General features: G+C 45.9%; 1 protein-coding gene across 2 annotated transcripts; it reads right to left on the minus strand.

Moving 5' to 3' along the window:
* Window positions 1–297: 297 nt before the first annotated feature.
* Window positions 298–9,903, minus strand: GORAB (golgin, RAB6 interacting). 2 transcript variants are annotated; one of them, XM_036387806.2, is made up of 5 exons: window positions 9,821–9,903; window positions 7,831–8,182; window positions 6,387–6,488; window positions 4,523–4,663; window positions 298–1,961 (listed from the first exon to the last, which is right to left on the minus strand). In XM_036387806.2, exons 1-5 carry the CDS (start codon window positions 9,882–9,884, stop codon window positions 1,511–1,513), a joined length of 1,110 nt encoding a protein of 369 aa, XP_036243699.1. In that variant the 5' UTR covers window positions 9,885–9,903; the 3' UTR covers window positions 298–1,510. The 2 variants fall into 2 exon arrangements, with proteins under 2 accessions (XP_036243699.1, XP_054371800.1); XM_054515825.1 differs by having other exon boundaries at window positions 7,819–8,182.
* Between the last annotated feature and the right edge of the window lie 13,141 nt (window positions 9,904–23,044).

Here is a 23,044-nt window from a genome sequence, read left to right on the forward strand (position 1 = left end):
TGCTCTAGGAGACGTATTTATCCCACTTTCTCCTGTGTATGGAATGCACCAGGAGAGATTTTCCACTGTTGCCCTGAGCCAGTTAGTTGAAAAGATTCCTGCCAAGCTGTATCCTGCCATGCCTTTACTTCATGCATTTCCATATTTTGGAACAGCCTTTTTTGAGGTTTTATTTTCGCCCAGAGGAAAGTTGCCAAAGGACGTATCTGATTCTACCATTTATCATCTCCTGTGGAAAATCAGGCTTGGATCCCTGTATTAGGCTCAGATATCACAACTGAAAGTAAACACACTGCGTAGAAGATGCACTGATTTATTAATAGAATAAAACTGAAATGTAGTGACATGTTTTTCCACTGTTCAAGCCATAGAGACAATCACTGTCCCATTTATAGACTTCAGCAACTCATTCATAAACTCACACCCAGCACGTCCAGGTCAGGTATTCCAGGAACCATTCCCACACTTCCCTGCTATCAAGAGGTTAACTGTGAGTGCAGAGTTTGCAGCTGCAATCAGTCTATGGGAGATTTCCCTATGTTCTCTTTTAATTCCTGAGGCTTTCTCCACCTGGAATAGCTTTTTAAAGCCTTTCAACAGCAATAGAGCAAATCAGCTGAACTTCTTTGGGGTACTAACCTGCTCTTCAGGCAGGAAAATGCATTAAATGTTCTACAAAAATAGGCTTATTTCCAATATACTGTGGGGATTATTCATTACAAAATGAATTATTGGCTAATTATTGGCACTTTGAGGCAACTACAACAGAGAAAATCTCTGCAATGGAACAGGTTTAAATGTAACACACTCTCTTTTGTGTGTTTCTACTTCTACATTCTGCAATGTCTTAAACTGTAACCTATCCTTTTTGTTAAGCCCTAGCAGCTGTGATTTCATAGCTAATAGTATTATCAATGTACAGCTTCATGATTCAGCACTGTCTGAAAGGAAGTGATAAATATGAGGTATTCCAACTGACTCAATATGCAAATTTCCCTTAAATCAGGAAAGAGTAACCCCTAGGAAGGCAATTAATGCAAGCACTTGGGTCTGACAGCAGGAGAAACCGTTGGAAACTAATCCCTTATGGATACAAAGGAAGACAAACATCCTATTGCAGTTGTCAGAATGTGCTCTGAAGGAAACCCAGGTTTCTCCTGTAGGTATCTTTCTCTTGCACACTGCTCAGAACAGGCATCCTTGAGTATCAAAAAGCTGAAAACATTTGGACAAACCCTATGTTCACTTCCAAGTGTCCTGTTTTAGGAAGGTACAAAAGTCCATGAAGAGCTGGGCAGTAGAACATGAACATACACCAAAGTGATGATAGATGATGAACCCCAAATGCGTCTTGTGGAAAGAAAAGAACCTTTAAAATTTGGAAACAATAAAAAAGAAAAGAGAAATGAAGTGCATATTACTGGCACTGCTGAAGCCCAGACACAACAGACAGCCACAAGCCTGCAGAGAGTACCTCATCCACAACCACTGGCTTATTTGCATCCAGCAGTCATGTGGCAGAACAAGCTGGGGAGCTTCCTGAAGTCACATTTACTGCCTGAGTTTGGCTGTCCACGTTGGGGAGGGATTTGGTCCTGGGGTTTTGAGACTGTTCAGAAACTGCAGGAGAAGAAGCAGCAGCAGCATGGTCAGCCTGCTGGCTCTCCTGCCCCACACCACTGGGAGCAGGGCTCTCCTGGGCAGTCTGGTTGGATTGTCTCCCTGCTTCTGCCTCCTGCTGCTGCAGCATCTGTTCCACCTCGATCTCCAGCTCCAGGTTCTCCTCATCTGCCTCCACGTCCAGCTGCTGCATTAACTCCTGCAGCTTCCTGGCCTTGCGGAGCTCGTTCTGCTGGATGATGGTGCACAGGTGCTCTGTCAGGTGCTCCTTGAGCTCTGTCTTGTGCTGCAGCTCCAGCTTGGCCGCCACATACTCGGACTCGGCCTTGTCGTAGCGCTTCCTGCAAAAGCAGCAGCAGCATTTCTGGAGGGTTAATTCTCACTGCACCTCTCAATCTGGCACAGGCACTTTAAGAAGCCCTGGAATGCAATTTGCTCTGCAATGCATTGTGCCAGCTGTTTGTGACATGCTGCCACATTAGCAAGAGGGAAGAAAACAAGAGTGAGTTGATCGAAACTTCTCTGGGCACTGGGGGCTCTGCTGTTGTGTACTCCAAGAGTTAACTTGCTCAGATTGCATCCCAAACACCCATTCCTACTGCTGTTTGAAGAGATGTATCACTGGCAGCAGCAAGAAGCCATCAGAAATGGCAGTGTTTTCACACTTCTAATGAACACCCACTCAGTGAACTGAAACACCCCAGAGCAGTTGGGTGTTTTTCTAACCCAACCACGCCCCCACAGATACAGATGCTCCATGGAGCACGTTGACATTTGGATCATGTGCTCTTCTGGCCACCCATAGCCATGTTCACAACATCAGGGGCAGCACAGACTGACACAGCACGTGACATCAACACAGATGTGGAATTTTACTGCAAGCATCTGTCCTGACACTCACCTCCTGCCAATTTGCACTTCCTGTCATGACAAATACAGCAAAAAGGGAATTTTCCAAGTATTCATTGAGTTAACAGAGAATTCCTAGCACCTTAATGGCTGGTGTCCACATTAATGATGCATCTTTCACTACCTCAGTGAACCTGTGTATAATTCTAATTAAAAGATAGATGCAATTTTGCTCATGAGGAAAGGGAACACACAGAGGCTGTTACAGCCTGACTACAGAGCACTCATAAAACTAGTGTTAGTAAGGTGGTTGAATAAAGAATCCAGCTCTTACATAAAACCAAATTCCAGTACCTGCTTAAACAAAGCAGCAGAAAGATGGGAGAGGTCCTTTGCTTAGTGAAACAGAAGTAAATAAGACATAGAAAAACCTTCCCAAGTATCTTCTTTTATATAATAACCACATGACTTTTACCCAGCTGTAAAGGCAATGTCTGCAGTGGGCAGAAGATGCCCACTTATGTTTCCTCCTCAAGAAAATCAAGATTTCTCTGGGTCAGATACCTGAAGTGGCAAAAGCAATGCTATGCTGGAAACATCTGCACAGCTAAACCTTTGGGCTGAATTCCTACCTGTTAGTCACACTGTATTTACAAAAATTCTATTCCACAGCAATTTTCCAATGCTGCTAACTATGTGTAGTGCTCAGGACTATTTAATATTGCCCTTTTTACACACTGAAGTGCTTTGTGTTTTAGCCCTAAAACAAAAGGCAAATAATAAGAAACTACTTTAAAAGACTCCACTTAAAAGTAAATTGGCTTTGGCTCATAAGAACTACAACGCTGGAAGTATCTACCTCACATTGCCAAATGCCTCCCTCAAGAAAACACCTACTAAATTAATGAAATTCATTAAGATTTTGGTGAAGTTTACCTACTTGTCCTGCTAGCATCTCCTTTTGCTATTGTCATTAAAAACTGCTTTCCTAATGTCAAATCTCCTTTTGCTATTGTCATTAAAAACAGCTTTCCTAATGTCAAGAGCTGCTTGTGCTCTTTAGCCAGTAAGCATTTCAAACAGATATATTATTACAAAACTTGGGTAAGAAGATTTCCAGGAGCATTTAATGTTTTTAGAAACCAGATGAAACCTAAAATCCATTGAAATGTTTTTCCTCTTGAGGACATGAAATTCTGGTTCACATGCAATCAGCTACGCTAACTACAGTTAATCTTAGACATTTCAAATGATCATTACACCAAAGAGATCTTAATTATTTTAGCTACCACTGCTGTTTTTTTCAAGACTAATTACCAGCTTTATTGGCCTGTGGTCAGAGTGGTATGGCAGAAGTCAGAAGGAGAAATGAGCATTTAGCAGATTGAATGGTGAACCAAAAACCACGAGTGAGCGTTTCTGCTTTACGAACTGGCTGCACAAACATGCTGCTGTTTATCTACTGATGTTGTGGTTTACCCACAGCTAATGGGGTGCTCCCATTAATTCCTTGCCTTTAAGGAACTCATCACACCCAAAGTGATTAAAGGCACATTGTGAAGGGTTAAAAGCTTCCTCCTTCCTTCAATTTTTGGTCCTAGTTGCAAAAATGCTTCAGCAGGATTATATGTTTTAAGTTTAATTGGTCCCATTGATTCCAGCAGGACCAGAGCTGTCATGAACAAGCAAATTTCCCTGAACAGGATTTTCATTTCAGGACTTTTCAAGAAAAACCTCTTTCCCCCTGAGACAAAATAAACAACCTTGAAACAACAAAGCAGGGCTTATGGACAACTGCATACTTAAAGCAGGACCTGTATCTTGTGACAGCAGTCTCCAGTCAGAAAACCTGCTTCAGTTCCCAGATTCCAGGGGAAAAATTAGGAAATAAAATCATACTTTTACTTCCAGATCTGAAAGCCCCCCAGACTGTGACTGCTTCAGTTACAGTTATTACAGTGACAGGACTTCATTAGTGCTGCAGTGAGAGGAAGCAGCACTTTCCCTCCCCTCAGGCAGGGCTGCTCCCTGTTCCCCTCCCCTATGCGCTCACCGGGCATAGGAGTACTCCAGGCTGGCCTGGTCGATGCGGTTCCTCAGGATGCCGATGTCAGCAGACACCATCTCATCCAGAGCCTGCAGCTCCTTCTGAATCCTCTTCAGCTTCACTGTTTCAGCTTGAGTTCTTTTGGATCTGCAAAAAGAAGATGATTTTTTTGGTTGTTGTTGTTTTAATTTCCTTTTCAAGCCTCTCTTCTTGACATACTGGGCCCCATTTCACTTGCAGACCAAGTGACCTCTGTAGGACCTATTCAGAAGGTTTCTCCTTTATGGTGTAGGGCTTTTGATCTTTTTTAGCATCCACAGGGATCTAAAATGCCTGCTATTAAAGGACTAGGGCAAAATTATGTAATGACTATAATCAAAGTGCCTAAAATGGATTGTGTTTCTTCACTGTGGAAACACACAAGAAGCTGCTGTATCTAAGTAGTTCTCAGTGTAAGGAAACAGGAAATGGCTTGGGGGGAAGTGAGAGGGGGAAGGGTTTTTAGTCCTGCAAATATCCCCTTTCAAAGGAGCCCAGTTAGTAGGGGCCAAAAAGTCATCTAACCTAAGCTTGATTTCCATTTTGTAAAATTATTCCCAAAAGGCCCAGCCAAACCCCAATGAAGTGAATGGAAAGTTTTACATTAAACACAAAGGATTTCAATCAAGCCTTCTGTAACCTTTTTCAACTAGGCCATTCATTCCTATGTCCTGAAAATGAAATGGTACTAAGGGCAACAAGCTTTGATGGATTTCACTCCCAAGCAAGCCAAGTGACTTTCCACAAGCTTTTACACCACATCACTTTGCCATCATTCATCACCACCAGCAAAATGGTGCTTCTCAGCCACTGCTTTACACCCAAGGCAGGTCCCTGAAAGCAAGACTGGGTGTGCAGGCACTGCCAGCATCTCTCACTTGACCAGCTGATGCAGGTGGAGGGAAACAGCCAGCCTGTGGCATTGCTGGGAGCCTGAGGAAGGCCTTTGAGTGACACAAGTAACTCCTCAGCTGTCACCTTCCGTGTTTTGTCTCTCCTCAGGCTTTGTTCCCAGGAAGAAGAACCAAACCTGGTGGCCACACCCATGTTTGATGTCCTGCAGTGACTCAGAATAAAGGTGCTTGTGTTTTATCTCTGCCTGGCAAAGGAAAATGAAATTTTCAGGACTTTAGCACAATACAGGCTCTGTTCATCTGTGCTACACAAGGGCTCTGATGGGCAGAACATAACACATGCCTGGGAGAGCACTGCAAGCCTGACAACTTCACGTCACTGTCCCTGATCCAGTTTTATCAGCTTTCCAACATCCTTCCCTACAAACTTTGCCTTCCCTGGAATCTTAAACTACCTCAGTGCCATAAAGCCTGGTCCCCTGAAGAGCAAGAGCTAACAACTGTGAGAATATATGCAATTTTATAATTTCTAGCCACCCAGTGGTAAAACAGTACCTTCTTAAAGCTGGTCATCTTCTCTTTTCAACATTTTCACACACTAATGAGCCAAAAGTCCAAACAGAAATAGCTTCTTCTCACAGGTTACAAATCAAATAAACTTCCCTTACATCCAGCAAAAACAGATCAGGACCAGAGCATGGACAAGCATCTGAGCACCCAACTTTCCAAATATGACCTCACTAACAAATTTAAGGACTTCAGCTACTCCTCCAGTTGTGAAATCATCTGTGCACAGAGCTGCAGCTTGGGAAGTGTGAAAAGCTTAGTCACAACTTCTTAGCCAGCACTTGTCACCCAAGGGAAATGTCCATCACAGCTGCTCACAGAGCACAGAGAAGAGGAAAAAGTGAAATTTAATTCAAGATATGAAAGTGGTTGCAGATGCAGAGTCAGCCCCTGCCCAGGCTCAGCCCCACCTCTCAGCAATGGCTCTGGCCAGCAGTGCCTTCTTGCGTTTATTCTTCTCTTCTATCAGCCGCTGCTCCTGCTGGAGGATTTCCCACCGGGATTTCTCCTGCCTGCTCATTGACAAGAACATCAAAATTAACAGAAAGTTCATTAAAGTTCATTTCTCTCCCTGCTGCCCACATTGTAACACAAATATTCACCATCGCATATTCTGGAGCAAGCTCTTTAAAAGGTCGAAGGAACAATAAACAGGTTTTGGTTCTGAGGAAAGAAGAATCATCTGCAAGAAGCTGTTCAGACCAATAAAACATCTCCAGATGAAATCTGCTGATCAGAACTAAAATCTGCATAACCAAATAGGCTGCATGGAGCACTTTTCCAGAATTTTTCATGTAAAGGATGTGCTTCCCTACAAGGTAGAAGCAGTTTCAAGTTTCTTACTGGCTGCTGTCAGTCACCATCTGTTCAGTCTGCCAACACAGCCTCTTTTTTGGAAATGTTTTTTCCCATAAAACAGATTATTTCCCAGGTCTGCTTTAAAGTACAGCTCACAAATAATTAAATGGATACAAATGAAAGGTTGGTAGAGTTATAATGAAAACAAGCAGCAAGGAAGAACAAGAATTTGTTTTTGCCACCAGTGAAAGACTGGTACAGTTTCCATTTCTTAGGCTACATCTCCTCAGAAATAAAACCATCTCAGAGATGGAAGGCCAGGTGTCAGTGAGGGGCACAACTTGTGGCAGGATTTAGGAGAAACAAAGAACTGTTTGCTGCTTTCCACCCCACTATGTTCTTCACACCCTCACTCACGGAGCCTGAACTCAAAAATACCCAAATAGCTCAGCTAACAAACATTTCTGCACATCTCTTCAGATTTGTCCTCATCCCCCTATTCCTAAGACCTCACATACAGAAATACTTTTAGTAAGATTTAAATTCAAGCATCCAGGCTGAGAAGAATCCAGCAGATTCAGGAGGTGACTGTTGCAGCTAAATGCCATTTGCTTTCACCACTGTGAAAAAATTCTCAGCAAAGCTCGAGCTGTTTTCTCCCCAGACAAGCAGTGCCTGTGTTTTTCCCACCACAAAAATGAGATGAACAGCCAGTCCTACTGGTGAGGAGCAGTTTGAGTTCTCAAAGTGCTGCTGCCCTGGTGCAAGGAGTGCAGGCAGGTGATGCCAGCCTGGAGCTGGGCAGGGGAATCACAGGCAGCACAACCAGCAGCCTCTCCAGGCCCATCTCTGCAGAACAGAACCTCCTGGATCCTTCTGAGTTTAGAATCTTAGAGAAGCCACTGGTGCTTCTCCACAGAGATGCTGCCTTGTAGAAAATGGAATTATTTGATCTCTAGAGCCTCCTATCAGACACACAAAAGTTGACTTCACAACCAAAGAACGAATCAACAGAGAGTAACAAACCCCACCCCTTGATTTTACCGACTTACTAACAATTCCACTTTCTTTCTCTCCACTTGGCTGCTGGGCTTTGCAGGGCGGGGCTGGCCACTGTCCCTGCCATTACAAGACTCTGCTGCTGTCCCTCCCTCCTGCTGCTCCCGGCTGTCCCTTTGCCTCTCGTCCCCGGGAGCTGGCCCGGGCTGCTGGGGGTCACCAGGTTTGGGTTGTGGAGCAGAGAGCAGCTGCTCTGGAGTGACAGAGGCTGCTCCTCCCTGCAGCCCCAGCCTCTGGCTCTGCTGCTGGAGGGCTTTTTCACGTTGCAATTGCTTCCGAGTCTTGGGCACGGCCTGGGGGCGAGGCTGCTGCTGCTGCTGCTGCGGGGAGGGTGAGGGCTCGTACAGATCTGTCAGGGTTAAAAACAAATCTCAGTATTGTGAAAAACACTAATCACTTGTTTTTAAAATGTTTAAAGTTTAATAGTAATAAAATGGTTATAAAAATTGTATTACTATTTTTATTTTTAGAGTAATAATAATTTGGACAATTTGGATTAGGACAATATGAGGCAATAGAAACAAAGAGTTACAGACAGTCCAGGTACCTCTTTCTGGGCAAAATAAGCCCAAAAAAGGACCCACGTTAACAGAGGATTAACCCTTAAAAGCAACAGCCTGTTGCATATTCATACACCTCATCCATGATGCATAAATTCCATTCAAACACAGGATTCTGTCTGGTCATCACCAACTTCTTCCTCTGAATCCTAATGGTGTCATCCTGCCCAAGTGAGGTGGGAAGAAGTTTGTTTCTCCTGATAATGGAGCAATAAGTTCTGTTTCTCTGAAAGATTCAGGTGTCCTGTGGCTGCTATCTTGCTGTGAGTCCTTTCTTTAACAAAAGTATCCTCCATAGCATGGTTTCTATTTTAACCTTATGTTATAACCTAAAACTATATTTAACACACTACTTAAGAGAATTAATACAGTGTAACTTTCTAACACAACACATATAATATTCATTTCAATATTTGCAAAAAGCCAATCATAAAATACATGCATTTTTCACAGTATCAAAGACGAGCTCTGCCAGAGCTGTTCTGGGCAAGCAAAAACCAAAATAAGAAAACAAGAGGCAGGGTGTCATGGGAAGGCAATGTGGGGGAAACCTCAGGAAGGTGGAAATGTTGTGTTAGCCTAAGATTCAGGAATTTTCAATGATACTGGTATCCCTAAGTGAGGAGAGGGAGGAGTAAGAGGCCTGGCCTAAAAGAGAAACCATAGTGGGATTGAGGTGACTCTTGGGATAACCATGGCGAGGCAGATCTAGGGCTAAGGAAGGGTCCCTGCCAGCCTGGTGGGCAAACCGAGGTAATAAAGTGAAGAATGAGGAAGAACACGGGCAAAGAGGAGCCTGGGAACGTGAGGGGGGCGTTGGGCAGAAATCTGGGTGCGGGACAGGGGGCTGGAGAGCCCGGGATTTATGGGATTTTTGTGGGAGAAGCTGCGGGTGGAGAGAGGGGCTGCATGAGGGGAGCAGGGAGAGATGGGGCTGGATGGGAGGGACCGAGGGGCTGCCGGGGACAGGGCAGGTGTTTGATGTGGGGATGGACCGGGAAGGGATAGAGGTGTGGGTGGAGGGGCTGAGGGAAGGGATAGAGGTGGGGACAGAGGGGCTGAGGGGAGGGATAGAGGTGTGGATGGAGGGGCTGAGGAGAGGGATAGAGGTGGGGACAGAGGGGCTGAGGGGAGGGATAGAGGTGTGGATGGAGGGGCTGAGGAGAGGGATAGAGGTGTGGATGGAGGGGCTGAGGGCAAGCACAGAAATGCGGCTGGAGGGGCTGAAGGGAAGCTCAGAGATGCGGCTGGAGGGGCTGAGGGGAAGCTCAGAGATGCGGCTGGAGGGGCTGCGGAGATGGGGCGCTGAGGGGCGATGGGAGGCAGGTGCAGCTGCGGGGGCGAACGCGGTGCCGAGACCCGGGCTCTTCCTCCGCGCCCCACTGTCCCCCAGTCCCCGGGCGCTCCCGGCGCGGTCCGGTGCGTACCTGGGCGCTGCCCCCGCAGCCGCCGCAGCTCCTCCTGCGAGAAGCCGGCCCAGGCCTCGGCCATGGCGCTCCCTCCTCCTCCTCCTCCTCCTCCTCCTCCTCCTCAGGCCCCGCGGCTGCCCCGGCACCGCCGCAACGCCGCCGCAGGCGAACGCCGCGGACAGCCCGGCCGGGGGCCTCGCGCCGCCGCGGCTGCGGGACGGGACGGGACGGGGCGGGCAAGATGGCGGCCTGAGGGGGGGAGAGAGAGGGGATGGAGATCGCCCGTGTTCCGGGAAAAGCTGCCTTAGCGGGCGCGTCCCGCGGCTCCTGAGAACCCAGTGCCCTAAGGAATCACAGAGTCAATCAGGCTGGGAAAGATTTCTGAGCTTATCGAGTCCAGTCTGTGAGGGAGCGGGGCTCAGTGGGTCCCGGCCAATGAGGATGAAATGGAGAGAGGCAGTCGGTCCCGGAAAAAGCAAACAAACTTCAAGGAACAACACACGTACCCCCATGCAATTTATGAATCGTAATTAAGTAGTTGTAAGCAGGTGAGATCCTGCTCTAGCGTGTCCAGTAAGTTACAGTGACAACACCGTGAGGAAATCACACTGTGAGGAAAAAAGGCGATCCCTGGCTGCTTTGGGCTGGAAGGAACTTTAAAGTTCAACCAGTTGCAAAGCTCTGTGATGGGCAGGGACACCTTCCACTAGACCAGGCTGCTCCAAGCCCTGTCCAACCTGGTCTTCAACATTTCCAGGGATGGGGCAGCCACAGCTTCTCTGGGCAGCCTGTGCCAGTGCCTCACCACTTCACAGGGAAGAACTTCCTAATATCTAAACCCAATCTCTCCCCTTTTAGTTTAAAAACATTCCCTCTTGTCCCATCACAATCTGCTCACTTAAAAAGTCACTCTCACTCATTTTCTATAAGCACTGGGAGGCCATCAGGGAAAAATATTTTGCCCATACTGGTGTTTTTTAAGATTTTGAGAGGAATAGCAGCTTTGTCTTTACAAACAAGCTGTGGGTCTGTTGGGGAATAAAAGAAACAATGGGAAGGATTCCACTGATTGATGAGTGGAAAAAGAGATTTGCTTTTACAAATAAACTTTAGGTTTGCTGATAAATGAAATTAGGCATTGGAAGATGAAAGCAACAGTCGGGAAGAAAAACGCCTAAATAAGAATTAAAAATGAAAAGGGAGGGTTATACATTAGAGGGAAATCTCTGGTATCAGGTGTTTTGGGAAGTCTGAACCTCTCAAGTACCTCGGCCAATGGGGAAAACCCCCTAAATTCCATAAGAATTAAAAATGAAAAGAGAGGGTTATACATTAGAGGGAAATCTCTGGTATCAGGTGTATAAGGAAGTCTGTACGTCTCAAGTACCTCAGAAATGGGGAAAGAGAGAAAGGAAATGCAGCTGGGAAATTGGGATAAAAAGGAGGCTGTGTCCGCCAAAAATTGGAGAGATCCCAGGGGAATGCCCCATGGCCTCTCCCTTTATTCCAATAAAGCCAAAAAGGACTCCTCTGTCTCCTTTAGGACATAAACCTCTGATGTTTGTGGATTAATTTTCCTGACAATCTGCTTTGACCATTGTGCACAAGAGTGCACACACTCGCTTTCACCCTTAGGTATAAACTGAAAAGACCCCACAGCTTACAGCATTACCCCTCAGTATCCATGAAAAGAAGAATTTTCCTGCCTATTCCAGACTCCTGTGGCTGCTCCAAGCCTGTCAGAGGAGTTCACCTCGCACAGGGACACAGCACAAGGGCACGAGGCCCCGGCTTAGCTGCAGCAGCCCAGGGGCCTGGAGGCTTAAATAACCCATAATGGGCATGAACAGGGATGTTTTCAGCTCCACATCCCTGCCCAGCTCCAGTCTGGGAGGGATTAGTCAAGCTCCCAAGCCCTGCTGCCTTCCTGAGCAGATCCAGGACTCCTCCAGGGCCATGCAGGACTCCGCGATTTCCGCGGCCGCGCTTCCAGCAGCTCCCGTGACTAATGTGTCCCATAAACACTGCTCGGAGGGGAATGCTCCCTGAGCTGGCTGTAAAGTGTTTCTGATGGGATTTGAGTGCCTTGGGGTGTAGCAGGCCCAGAGCCTGCAAGAATTCCCTGGTGGTCAGCAGCCTAAGATAGGAAATGCCAAGTCACGGTGGCTGGACCTTAGAAGCCCCTCTCTTCCACCTTCAGATCTCTGCTTATCTCTCTGTAAGACTGTAGGTCACTTTCTTTAACCCTGGCTATTGGACAATTTCCAAACCCCCTGTAACCTATATAAACAGCTGTTTTGGCCTGGTTCTGGTAGAAGAGCTGTCCCTGGGAACCTTCACAGAAGATTCAATAAAGACATCGCTGTGGAACCTCACACAGACTTCCCCTCTCTCTCCCTGTGGCACCTAGCAAGCTCAGAGCTGAAATCACAATGAGCTGATTGTAAGAGCCTGAATGAGGGATGTGGGACTCCAGGCAGCTCTCCAAAATGCAGTTTATTCCATCCAAGGTATTACAGCAGGACAGGGTGGTGGGTGACAGAGCTGTGCCTACAGCTGTCAGCTCCAGCTGCAGGCAGCCCTGCAGACCCTTAGTTTAGGTTACATTGCATTATAGACTTTTCTTTGCTGAGCATCTTAATACAGCAGAGCCAATCTATACCTTACCTTTTATCTATAGCCTATCATAACTGCTATAATTAGCATATTCTTGTTACTATTCTCCAATCACTAAAAGTTAGTACATTACAGTTTAAGCTGGAAGTTGTTTTTCAGTTTTCTTGCAGTGGAAAATTCTGAGACCTTTTTTCTACTTGCACCATTGGCAGGCTTGTTTGCCTGTGCTGTCTTTCTGCTTGGTAAAAACATCTTCTTGTTTGGGGTGGGTTTATCCTTTGCTCTAAGCCATAAAAACCCCTTCTAACTAACAGACCCTTTGCCTCCTTGGTTATCCAGTAAGACTGGCTCAGCAATTCTTTTCTTCTATATCAAAACTTGCTTCCATCTCTATTCCTTCATCAGACTCTACATTTAAAAATCTTTCTGCTAAGCAGACATATCTGTGAGACTTTCTTGTCAAACTTCCATCCTTCCCAACATCTGATAATCACTAAAGAGCTGATTTCACTTAAGCTTGCTAAGGTTGCCTGTGGCTAAGAACTGCTTGGGAACTCGGACAAGCTGTGCTGAGCAGGTCAGAGCTATCTGGACCCTGTTGCAGCCTGCTGGGGACACCCCAAACCCAGCAGAGCTGCATTATTGGGGAAACATGAGTGCACCATTTCTCACCTGCAGCTTAGCCTTGTGTAAGATGGTCCAAAGTCTCCTTCATTTGCCTCACAATCATTGCAAGGGCCTTGAAGACCCCCAACAGGAACTCTGGCCTGGATGAGGTGGATGTTTTTGGATGTTATCCCAAGTGATTGCTTGCAGGTGTGTTCGCTGTGCTTTCACAGAACACTGCTTTGAACAGCTTCTGGCAAAGTGGGGCTGCTCTGTGCACGCCTGCACCTGCCTCACAGACCAAGGGGTCTCAACACAATGCCCATGAATCTTCCCCACCTTTTGGCAGATGCCACTCCTTTGGATTAAGACTATATAACTGTAAGACTGTAAAAAGTCATCTCAGAAAGTTAAGACTGGAACTTTCAGAGATGACTTTGGTGAACCCCCACAGATGATGGTGAATCTGTGTGGCTGGACCATGAGGATCCCATCTCATTGGTAGCCATATTCCCCCCTCCCTCTTTTTCCTTTCTATCCTTTATTTCCTTTTCTGATCCCTCTATTGCATTTGCTGTTGGCCCTCAATAAAGGTGCATTTGTTGTGATTAAACCCTGCTGTTTGTCTTTTGCACTTTTGGGATCAGGAAATGAACCACCACGAGCTCGCTTGCCCTAGTGGATTGTGACACGTTGGTGCCAAGCACAGATGCTGATTGAGCAGAGAAGGAGAGCACGGTTATCTCATGCAGGGAGTCCTTCCTGGGTAAGCCTGGGGCAGAGGGATGCTCAGCAGCCTTTCACACAGGATTATGGCTTCTCTGGGAATCCTGACTGAGCACAGGAGACATCTGAATGAGAACCATAACCCAACCTTGACTGAAATGCTCTCAAACTCCAGGGAGTCCAGATGGCAGACCAGGTGTCAGCTTGAATTTTACAATGGAACAGTGTTGGCTTACAACAAGGTGTAGGCACCTAATTCCCTTTGAGATGACTATATAAGAATCATGAGTCTAAATCTGGTGTCTAAATCACAGTAATGGGCAGTACCAAACCCAGAGATATTGACTGAATGTGCTTCACCAAGTACAAACACCAGATCTCATCTTGAACCTTCTTTCTTCTTGCAAGTTTTAGCACCACAAACAAAAGCAAAGCACCATATCCACTTTATTGTTGCAGATATTCCAGGCACAAAGCTCCCACATGTTTTATGGAAAAAGTAAAAAGAGTTTGGAGTTGTTAACTCTGACGCTATGGGCAAGGCAGCAATCCCTGCTAACAGTTTCCATCAGCCCAGGGTTTAATTGCCAGCCATTGGGCCAGCTTGCTCCAGGAACAATTGTGAAGTCATTTCACGGAGCATTTACCAACAGCAGGCTCAGAAAACAGAGGCTGGCCATGTTCTCTGGCTGATTAAAATCCTGTGAGCAGAACAGGGCACTGAACGTTTGCCACCTAGGAATGAAATGTTTTCCAGGCAAAGGCTGGAGGAGGTAAGATGAGGGGAAAATAGAAACCTTTTCCCCAGGTTAGATATCCCCACAAACCTTCCTCTTACATCTGGGGCTGGATTTGAGTCCTGAATCTTTTTGTGCTTCAAGAGCTGCTCTCTCATGAGCAGACCTGGAGACCTCCATGACTGCTGCATCCGTTTGCTCTTGGCCTAATTGCCCTGGAGTCTGCTGAGTAGGAGCAGCCAGCACCAACAGATCACAAAAACATCTTTTCTTGTGCAGCTCCCAAATCAACATGGAAATGTCATCATGGGCTGGCAAATTGGGCTGCCCAGGTCAGAGCTCAGGGTCAGACCTCAGATGACATTTCAACCCAGGACAGGAGCAATTTGTACCAGGGCATAGCATCAATTTGTAATGGTTCATACTGAAAACTTGTGGGGTTTTTAGGAGCCAAATAAAATCTTCTGTCAAAGGGCTCCTTGAGTTAGATGTATATTTAAAAGTTCATTCTTGCACTGCTCTGCACACTGCCACAGAAACACACAAAGCAACATTTTCCCAGTAAAGGACTGAGCCTGATGTGAGACAGGGAAAGGCTTGCATAGGGAAGGAGAGTTTCCTTTCTGCTTGCATTTCACACCCTATCATGAGCTTCCAAGGACTCTGGCATTCAATTCAAGAGACCTAGGGAAAAAAACATCCTGAAAATAACAGAGCCAAAAATTCCTAAATCAATTTAGCCCTTTTTCTAATGAAAAAAACCAAATCTGTCAAATTGTATCCATGTCAATACAACCCCATCCTTTCCCAGATAATAACACAGGCTGGCTTAGGAAGAAGCACCCTGTCCAGATAAGCTATGGCACTATGTGAGCAAGGAGCAATCTTTTGTTTTGATAATAAATCAGGATTTAATTTGTCCTTTAAAATCACTTTTGAGATCCATGAATATTTATTTTGTTGATTTTCTGCTGGACCATCTCAGGCTTCAAAGCCTGAGATGAACAATTTAATTTCTTTGCAGAAGACTGAATTAAAAAGTACAGCATTATTCCTTCTCCTCAGTTTCTGTTCCCTTAACTGCCTGGTAAGTGGGATTAAGTCAGCACTGTCATTTCTGGGACCAAGGCAATCTTTTGGTTTGTAAGAATTTCATAGAGGAAAACCAAAATCCACTTATCTAAAGAGCTACTGAGTGAAAAAAGGTGACATAAAACTCCCTGTTTTTTACACAAGATAAACCAAAGGTTTTCAACATCTCTTGATTTGTGGGTCTGTAGACATTTTCTGGGGAAGAGGCAAACTTCCCAAGGGCACTCTCCAACCTGGGGGGAGATGGTCCCACAGGGACTGCAGGGCTGAACCTGCTCATCCCTGCATCCTGTGCAGAGCTGGCTGTTTTTGCAGGACACTTCTCATTACAGTGATGTGTTTGCTTTGAAACTGAGCCTCAAAACTTCTCAGCTTTTCAGGCCCCCACCCTGTGTTTTCATGCTTCAACTTTTGAGCTTTTACCTTAAGATAAGTTTGACTTTCAGAAACTAAAATCTGAACTGGAAGGAAGCTCAGCATGCAATATAATTTTTTTTTAATTCCTACTGACATTTTTGAGTCTTTCTTTCTTTGCTGTATTTAAGATAAATTTTCCATACAGACAAACATATTGTGTAATAATTCTTCATCTTAAAATATTTGTGAAAAAGAAAACCTAAACAGGATTAAACCCTGGCTAATTAAAAACACCATAAAAAAAGCTGGGAAAACAAAATAAACTTCATTACTACCAGAAATATCCTGAAGATTATAAACTTACCATTTTGGCTGGCACAACTGGAGCTGAACAGTAAAACAAGTGGAAATGAGCAATTACTGATATATATTTTTTTATAGTTTAAGAAATACTGTAGCAGCTAATTCCTTTTAAAAGATACTATGAATCATAAAAAGAATACTTTTTATAACCCCAAGTTTAATATTTCATGACAGTTCTCGAATGCATTTAATTGCCTTGCCTAATGTAAAAGTCATAATTCAAATCTTTATACAGAAAAACTAGAAAGCAATTGCTTTCATTCTAACCCTTTGTGTAAAAATTATAACCTGGCTGTCAAAACAGTTGATAAAACTAAAGATTTGAAGAGAAATTTCCTGAAGGTTTGTTATCTTTGGCATAACTTGAGTGATTAGAACCGCTGTGCTAAACAAATTGAGTATTCATCAAACAAACTTCTTGTTGTTACACGCTCCAGAGAATGAACCGTGCTTGTTTAGTCTGGATGGGAGAGAAGTGTGGGGGAGAGGACATGATAATTGTCTTTGAATATGTAAAGCAAGCTGTAAAGATAGAGGGTGATGTGTTTTCAGGGCCTGTGGAGGATAGAGGTGAAGAGGAAAGTGAGACTCAGGCTAGAGAGGAGGAGTCAGGGCAGCAAAACATGGAGAGAATTGACTGAAGACCAGCACAGAATCTCCATTCAGGTATTTTTAAGGATAAACATCTTCTGGGCAAGGTCAGTAAAGCCCTGGGAGAGCGAGATGCAGTTTTTGGAGATTTCAGGTGTGTGGATGCCCAGGCAGGTTCCACAGGAGATGGGGACCCACAGACTCAGGGTTCAGGCTGCTCTGCAGCTTTGGACATTGCTTTGTGCATCATTTCTGGTCTGAGTGCTGGCCAGCTCCTGACACCTCTGCCAGCCCTGTTCCTGTGACTGTGGTGCTTCCCACACCATTCCCACCTTTTCCCACAGCCCCATCCCCTCCCCATGGGCACTCACATGGGCACCAGCAGCTGGATCACTTTGGGTGCCAGTCAGCCCTGCAGCCCTGAAAAAGTCTGTGAAAAAGACAAGTTTCACCTCTGAGAGAGTGAGTCTGTGTGGGAAATTCTTGTGTTTTCAGGGCAAGACAGAAGGACAGATGGCTGCCAAACCCAAGAGCCAGCAGTGCTTGTAAGATATATTTGCAGCAGGGTATTATATGATGTGAAAATCACTTTATTACCATCACGTGACAGTCAGCCCTGATGTGACAGCCCAGCCTGGTGTCTGTTGGCCACTTCATGTCTCTCCTTCCAGCTGCACAAGGAGGAAGTTGTCCTCTCACCTCTCCCAGCTCTGCAACACAACACATTGGGCTTACACAAGTCCCTTCTGCAGGGAAATGCTGCTGACCCTCAGGGAATGGCAGGGGATGCTGCTCCCATCCTGCTGCATTCCCACAAAGAGCCCCACAAGTGCTGCTGCTGTTGGTGGCTCAACCCCAGCAGGCTGCCTTGGCTCTCCTCAGCCCACCTGGCTGGAGGGACAGCACGTGTGCAGTGCCAAAGGAGGACTCTGGTGTGACACCACCTCACCTGTGTGCAAACAAGCCCTTGCTTTTCCTGTATCCTTGCAGCAAGGCACTCTCCATGAAGCCTTGTTCAGAGCACAGCCACCTCACTCAGCATCTCTGCATCTCTGCAACACAAGCACAAAGAAGAAATACAAGGCAGAAGAATCAAGGAACCCATTTGGAGACCAGCAAGCTGCAGGACATGCACCAGTTTGCTTCCCCTCCCCATCCTGCAAACACTTCAGCTGCAGCAGGCAGATGTGCAGGGTCAGGACCTCTCCATCCCTCAGCTGCCTGGTGCTGCCCTGCAGCCACAAGGAGAGGTGAGGGGAGCCCAGGCCAGCCAGGATCTCCTCAGCACTGCTCAGAGACAGCCCAGCAAATTGTGTGACAGCCCTCCAGGGCCACCCTGAACCAACTCTGCCTGTCAGCCCCAGCTGCAGGCAGCCCTGCAGACCCTTAGTTTAGGTTACAATGCATTCTATACTTTTCTTTGCTGAGCATCTTAATGCAGCAGAACCAATCTATACCTTAACTTTTATCTATAGCCTATCATAACTGCTATAATTACCATATTCTTGTTACTATTCTCCAATCACTAAAAGTCAGTACATTACAGTTTAAACTGGAAGTTGTTTTTCAGTTTTCTTGCAGTGGAAAATTCTGAGACCTTTTTTCTACTTGCACCATTTGCTGCCTTGTTTGCCTGTGCTGTCTTTCTGCTTGGTAAAAACATCTTCTTGTTTGGGGTGGGTTTATCCTTTCCTCTAAGCCATAAAAACCCCTTCTAACTAACACACCCTTTGCCTCCTTGGTTAGCCAGTAAGACTGGCTCAGCAATTTTCTTCTGTATCAAAACTTGCTTCCATCTCTATTCCTTCTTCAGATTTTACATTCAAAATTCTTTCTGCTAAGCACACATATCTGTGAGACTTTCTTGTCAAACTTTCATCCTTCCCAACACTCCCCATGTCTGGAGGGGCTGTGCCCCCCCAGCTCCTGCCTCCACCTGCAGCCTCAGCCCCTCTGCAGATAATTCCTGCTGCAATTTGGAAGTCTTTAAGAGGAAACATTGTGTCTTTCCTGCAATAAAGTTCACAAAATGTCGATGCTTTGTCTGTGTAACAAGCACACAAAAAGAAGATATAAAACCCCACGTGTTTATAGATGCTCTCAGTGAGCTGCTCTGTGCCAAGGCTGGATCTGTGAGGGGATTGCTGTGCTTGGATTGCTGTGCTTGGATCTCACCAAGGCTTCAGTGGGTAGCTCCTTGCCATGGCATTGGAAAGTTTCCCCCATCAGTTGCCTGCTGCCTTTCACAATATTTGTGTAGAAGCTTTTTTTTCCCCAGCACTTTCAGCAGAAGAGAGTGTTTACTTTAGTTTTTGAACAATGCCATGGCTGCACACCAGCTGACACCCACAGGGCCATGAACTAATGAGGATTTCCAAGTGTTGGTGTCACTGGCGGGGTTTGAAGCAGAGCTATAAAGCCTGCAGACAAGCAGGCTGCTGGCCAGGGAGGCTTAGCGGCTCTTTGGTGAGGTATCTGAGATAGTTGGAGAGAGATCTGTGCCACACCCTGGCTGCAAACTCTGGTATCACAGAGCTCAGCCTGCAATGCATCCAGAGGGGAATAAAGATTGGAGCAGGAGCAACCAAAATTCGATCCCTGACTGCTGCAGCAGGAAAGTGAAAACAAGGATGCCTGGTTTCTTCCAGTGGTGGAAGATTCTGGTTTTGGAGCTGAACTAAGAGGAAAGACTTAATGTAATGAGAAAAGCTCGATTCATTTTGGGTCAACCAAAAACATTTTGCTTGACCAGTAACAAAATCTTCTGGTTTGCTTGGAGACTATTTTATCTTTTAAAAAAGTCAGTGTAAAAAAACACAACCCTTTTCCTTTTAAATTTAGGTCTATTGAAAATGAAAAGAAAAAAGAACACGTCAAACTAAATAATGTTCAATAAAGCAAACTGCTTCAGCTGAAAATGCTGAAACGAAACATTTCAATATTTAAGGAAGTCAAGGAAGACTTCTATTGTTTTCTCTTGTCATTGACTGACTTCAGCCCAGATTTGTGAGCTATCTTAGTTGCCTTCATTTTCATAGGGGACTTAATTTTTTATTTTCCAACTCATTTAATGCTCTCTTCTTGTGCAGTTTGAGGTACAAATGGTCAGGTTCAGCAAAGGTTCATAAGAACATGGCTGAGCTGACAATTTGCACAAATATCAGGCAAACTTCAGGGTTTTTTTCCCCCCTCTTTGCATTTTAGTTTTCCTTTGAAATTGTACCTGAATTTCAAGAAGCTGGGGGGTTCTCAAGACCCCCACAACATGCACAGAATAGAACTGTCAAAGCCTGTGTGCTCTGCTGGGTAACCTGCACACCACAAAAAATTCAGATGCCATCTTTAGTCCTGCAAAATATTAAGCCAGGCATTTAAGATTTACCCCAGTGATTAAGCATGAGCAGCTTGTAATTGTTTCCAGACCCCTCTGCTAGCAGGAGAAAAGGCTCTGCAATCCCTGTCCACGTGCTCAGTGTAGCAATGCACTCACCAACAGAGAAACTGGAGATGAGCTGGGGAGGACAGGCAGATATCCTGAGCTCTGAGAACAAGCCAGCCTTAACTCTGAGTCCAGCATGGGCTGCCCAGCTCAGAAAAGCAGGATTATTTATTCAGCAGTGTATTTCTTCATCTGTGCCCTGCCTGGAGCAACACCTGTGCACCAGCAAGTAGAAACCCCTCCTAAGTACATGTGGTCACATTCAGTCTGCAATTTTTCATCTGGTTTGGGAGTGTTAAATGAAGATCAACTGCTGAAATCGGCCTCATTTGGGGAATCTAACTTTACAGAGGAGACCTTTGTCCTCCAGGTTTTATCTGAAGCCCCAAAGATTGCAGACTTTCTGTGTAAGCCACAAAACAATCCAGCGAGCATCTGCCTCACATCCCAAACTGCTCCCTCCATGCAAATCTACCGATGGATTTTTCCCACAGACTGTTTGGTCATGAAAAGAGATCTTCCCCAACTTGCTCAGGGCTTCAGAAAACCTCAGAGAAAACCTCAGCAGCCCCAGCCCAAGTTTGAAAGCAAATTCAAGGGTTTGCCCTTGCCTTTGAACACAGCAGGGCTCTGCTCCAACAGGTGGGGACTCAGGGGCCACCTTGCTCCCAGGACTTAAACCACACCACATGTGAAATGGAAACTACCTCTTGATTTTATTTTTTATTTTATTTTTTAATAGCAGAATTTAGGGGCTATAGTAGTTATTATTATTATTATTATTATTATTATTATTATTATTATTATTATTATTACTATTTCAATGGCAAATTCAGTGTGTTGCCTTCCCTCCTTAATGAGGGGAACCAGAGAAATTCACCAGAGCTCCATTTCTCCTACTTTCTAGAAATAGTACCTACAAATCCTTTGTAGAAAAATAACCACAATTTCCCCCCCCCTTCTCTCTCCCCCCTGAGATGGGGTTTTCATCAGCTCAGACTATTTTTCTTCCACCACCTCTTTATCTTAGCCTTTTCTCAAAGGTTACATTTATTTTCTGAGGTCCACAGCCAGGACAAGGATCCAGAGGGTGCAGCTGATGCTGCCCTTTGAGAATCACTGTCACCACTGCAAGAGGCACAAGCCTGCGGGGAAGGATGTCTCTGGAAATGGCCCCAGCCCTCAGCCAGCCCAGTTCACCCAGTCAGGCCTCTCCAGAGCAGCTGGAGTTGCTGCCATCATGTCCTTGCAGCCAGAGCTGAGTCCTGCCCCTGAGCTGTGCAAACTCCTTTTCTCCCCCTTCCCCAGCCCTGGCTATTGCCTGCACATCTGGTGGCTCCTCTGAACCTCTCTGCAATCATTGCTTCATCTCTGCTCAGCTCCAGGCTGGAATGGAGCTGTTCTCCCTCCCCTGGGACCCTGAGTGCATCCTCCTCTCCTCACCAAATTCACTGTGCAGGGGATCCTTCCTTCTTATGCAAAACCCTCCGAGAAGGGTCCTGTTCCAGCATGGAAATCTTGGCACACTCCTCAAGTAGATGATCTCAGATAAGCCCACTGCTGGGGAGAGAGGTTCACCACCCTCCATGGAAACTTTGCAAGCTCTGGTTTTCATCCAGATGAGATTTTTTTTTAAATTTAAATTTGACCAAAAATGCTTCAATCTTTACAGCGTGAGAGAGGAGTGAAAAAATACATCACTGCCATTATAGTGGAGGGGTAAAAAAAGTAGCTCAAGCTGTCTTTGAAAAGCCTGGTGCTGAAACAAATGGGCTTCTCTTGTTTAAGTTAGATGAGAATGGTTCTTCTGCCAGAAATGGCCTCTGCTTGCTTCAGTGAGGGAGGGGCAGCATTTGCTGCCTCCTGCCCAAGCCCATCTCCCCACGGGTGGGGTGGTTGGCACCAAACCTGGCACTGACCCCATGGAGTTATGTGGTGCACCTGGCTGTGCCATTTGAGACCTGCAGTGAGGGCCAGAGCTGAGCCTGCACAGGAGCAGAGAGGGGTGGCAGCAACTTTTAACCACATTTGCACATCAGGGTGCAACAGGGAGCTCCTCCATCAAAGCATGACCGTGCACAGCCTTAGGATTGTGTTTTACTCAGCATAAGTAGTTCTTATTTTGTGCACACAGGAAGGTTTTCATTTGTGTGCTCACCCATCTGCTCATGGCCAAAGCCAGGTTTGTTTGGTTTGCAGAGCTGAGTCCTGGCCAGGCTGGCCCTCAGCTCCTGCTCCTCCAGGTCATCTCTGTCAGCCTGTGGTGCCAGCAGAGCTCTTGGGATGTGCAGTGGCCCCATCTGCACCATGACCCAGGGCTCACAGCTGAATGGCAGCAGCAGGAACTGCCTGCAGGGAAGATATTGAGAAAGAGATGAGGAAAAACTGCATCTCACCCCAGCCAAAAACACAACTCACTTCCACACGCCCACCAAGCACTGGGACTGTGGCAAAGCCAAGCTTAAAGGGGCCACTCAGCCCCCAGACATCTTTAATTGTGCTTTTCTATGTCAAACCCAGCCAGTGCTGGGAGAAAACAGATTGACAGCAAATCCCCTCAGGTCTCTGCCTGCAAACAGCATCACCCAGGGGAACACAGCCCCAGCCTTGGAAAGGCAGCAGGAAGGTGAAAACAAGGATGGCTGCTTTCTTCTAGTGGTGGAAGATTCTGGTTTTGGAGCTGAACTAAGAGGAAAGCCTTAATGTAACGAGGAA

Source organism: Molothrus ater, chromosome 9 (assembly GCF_012460135.2).
Source record: "Molothrus ater isolate BHLD 08-10-18 breed brown headed cowbird chromosome 9, BPBGC_Mater_1.1, whole genome shotgun sequence".
Classification (NCBI taxonomy): domain Eukaryota; kingdom Metazoa; phylum Chordata; class Aves; order Passeriformes; family Icteridae; genus Molothrus; species Molothrus ater.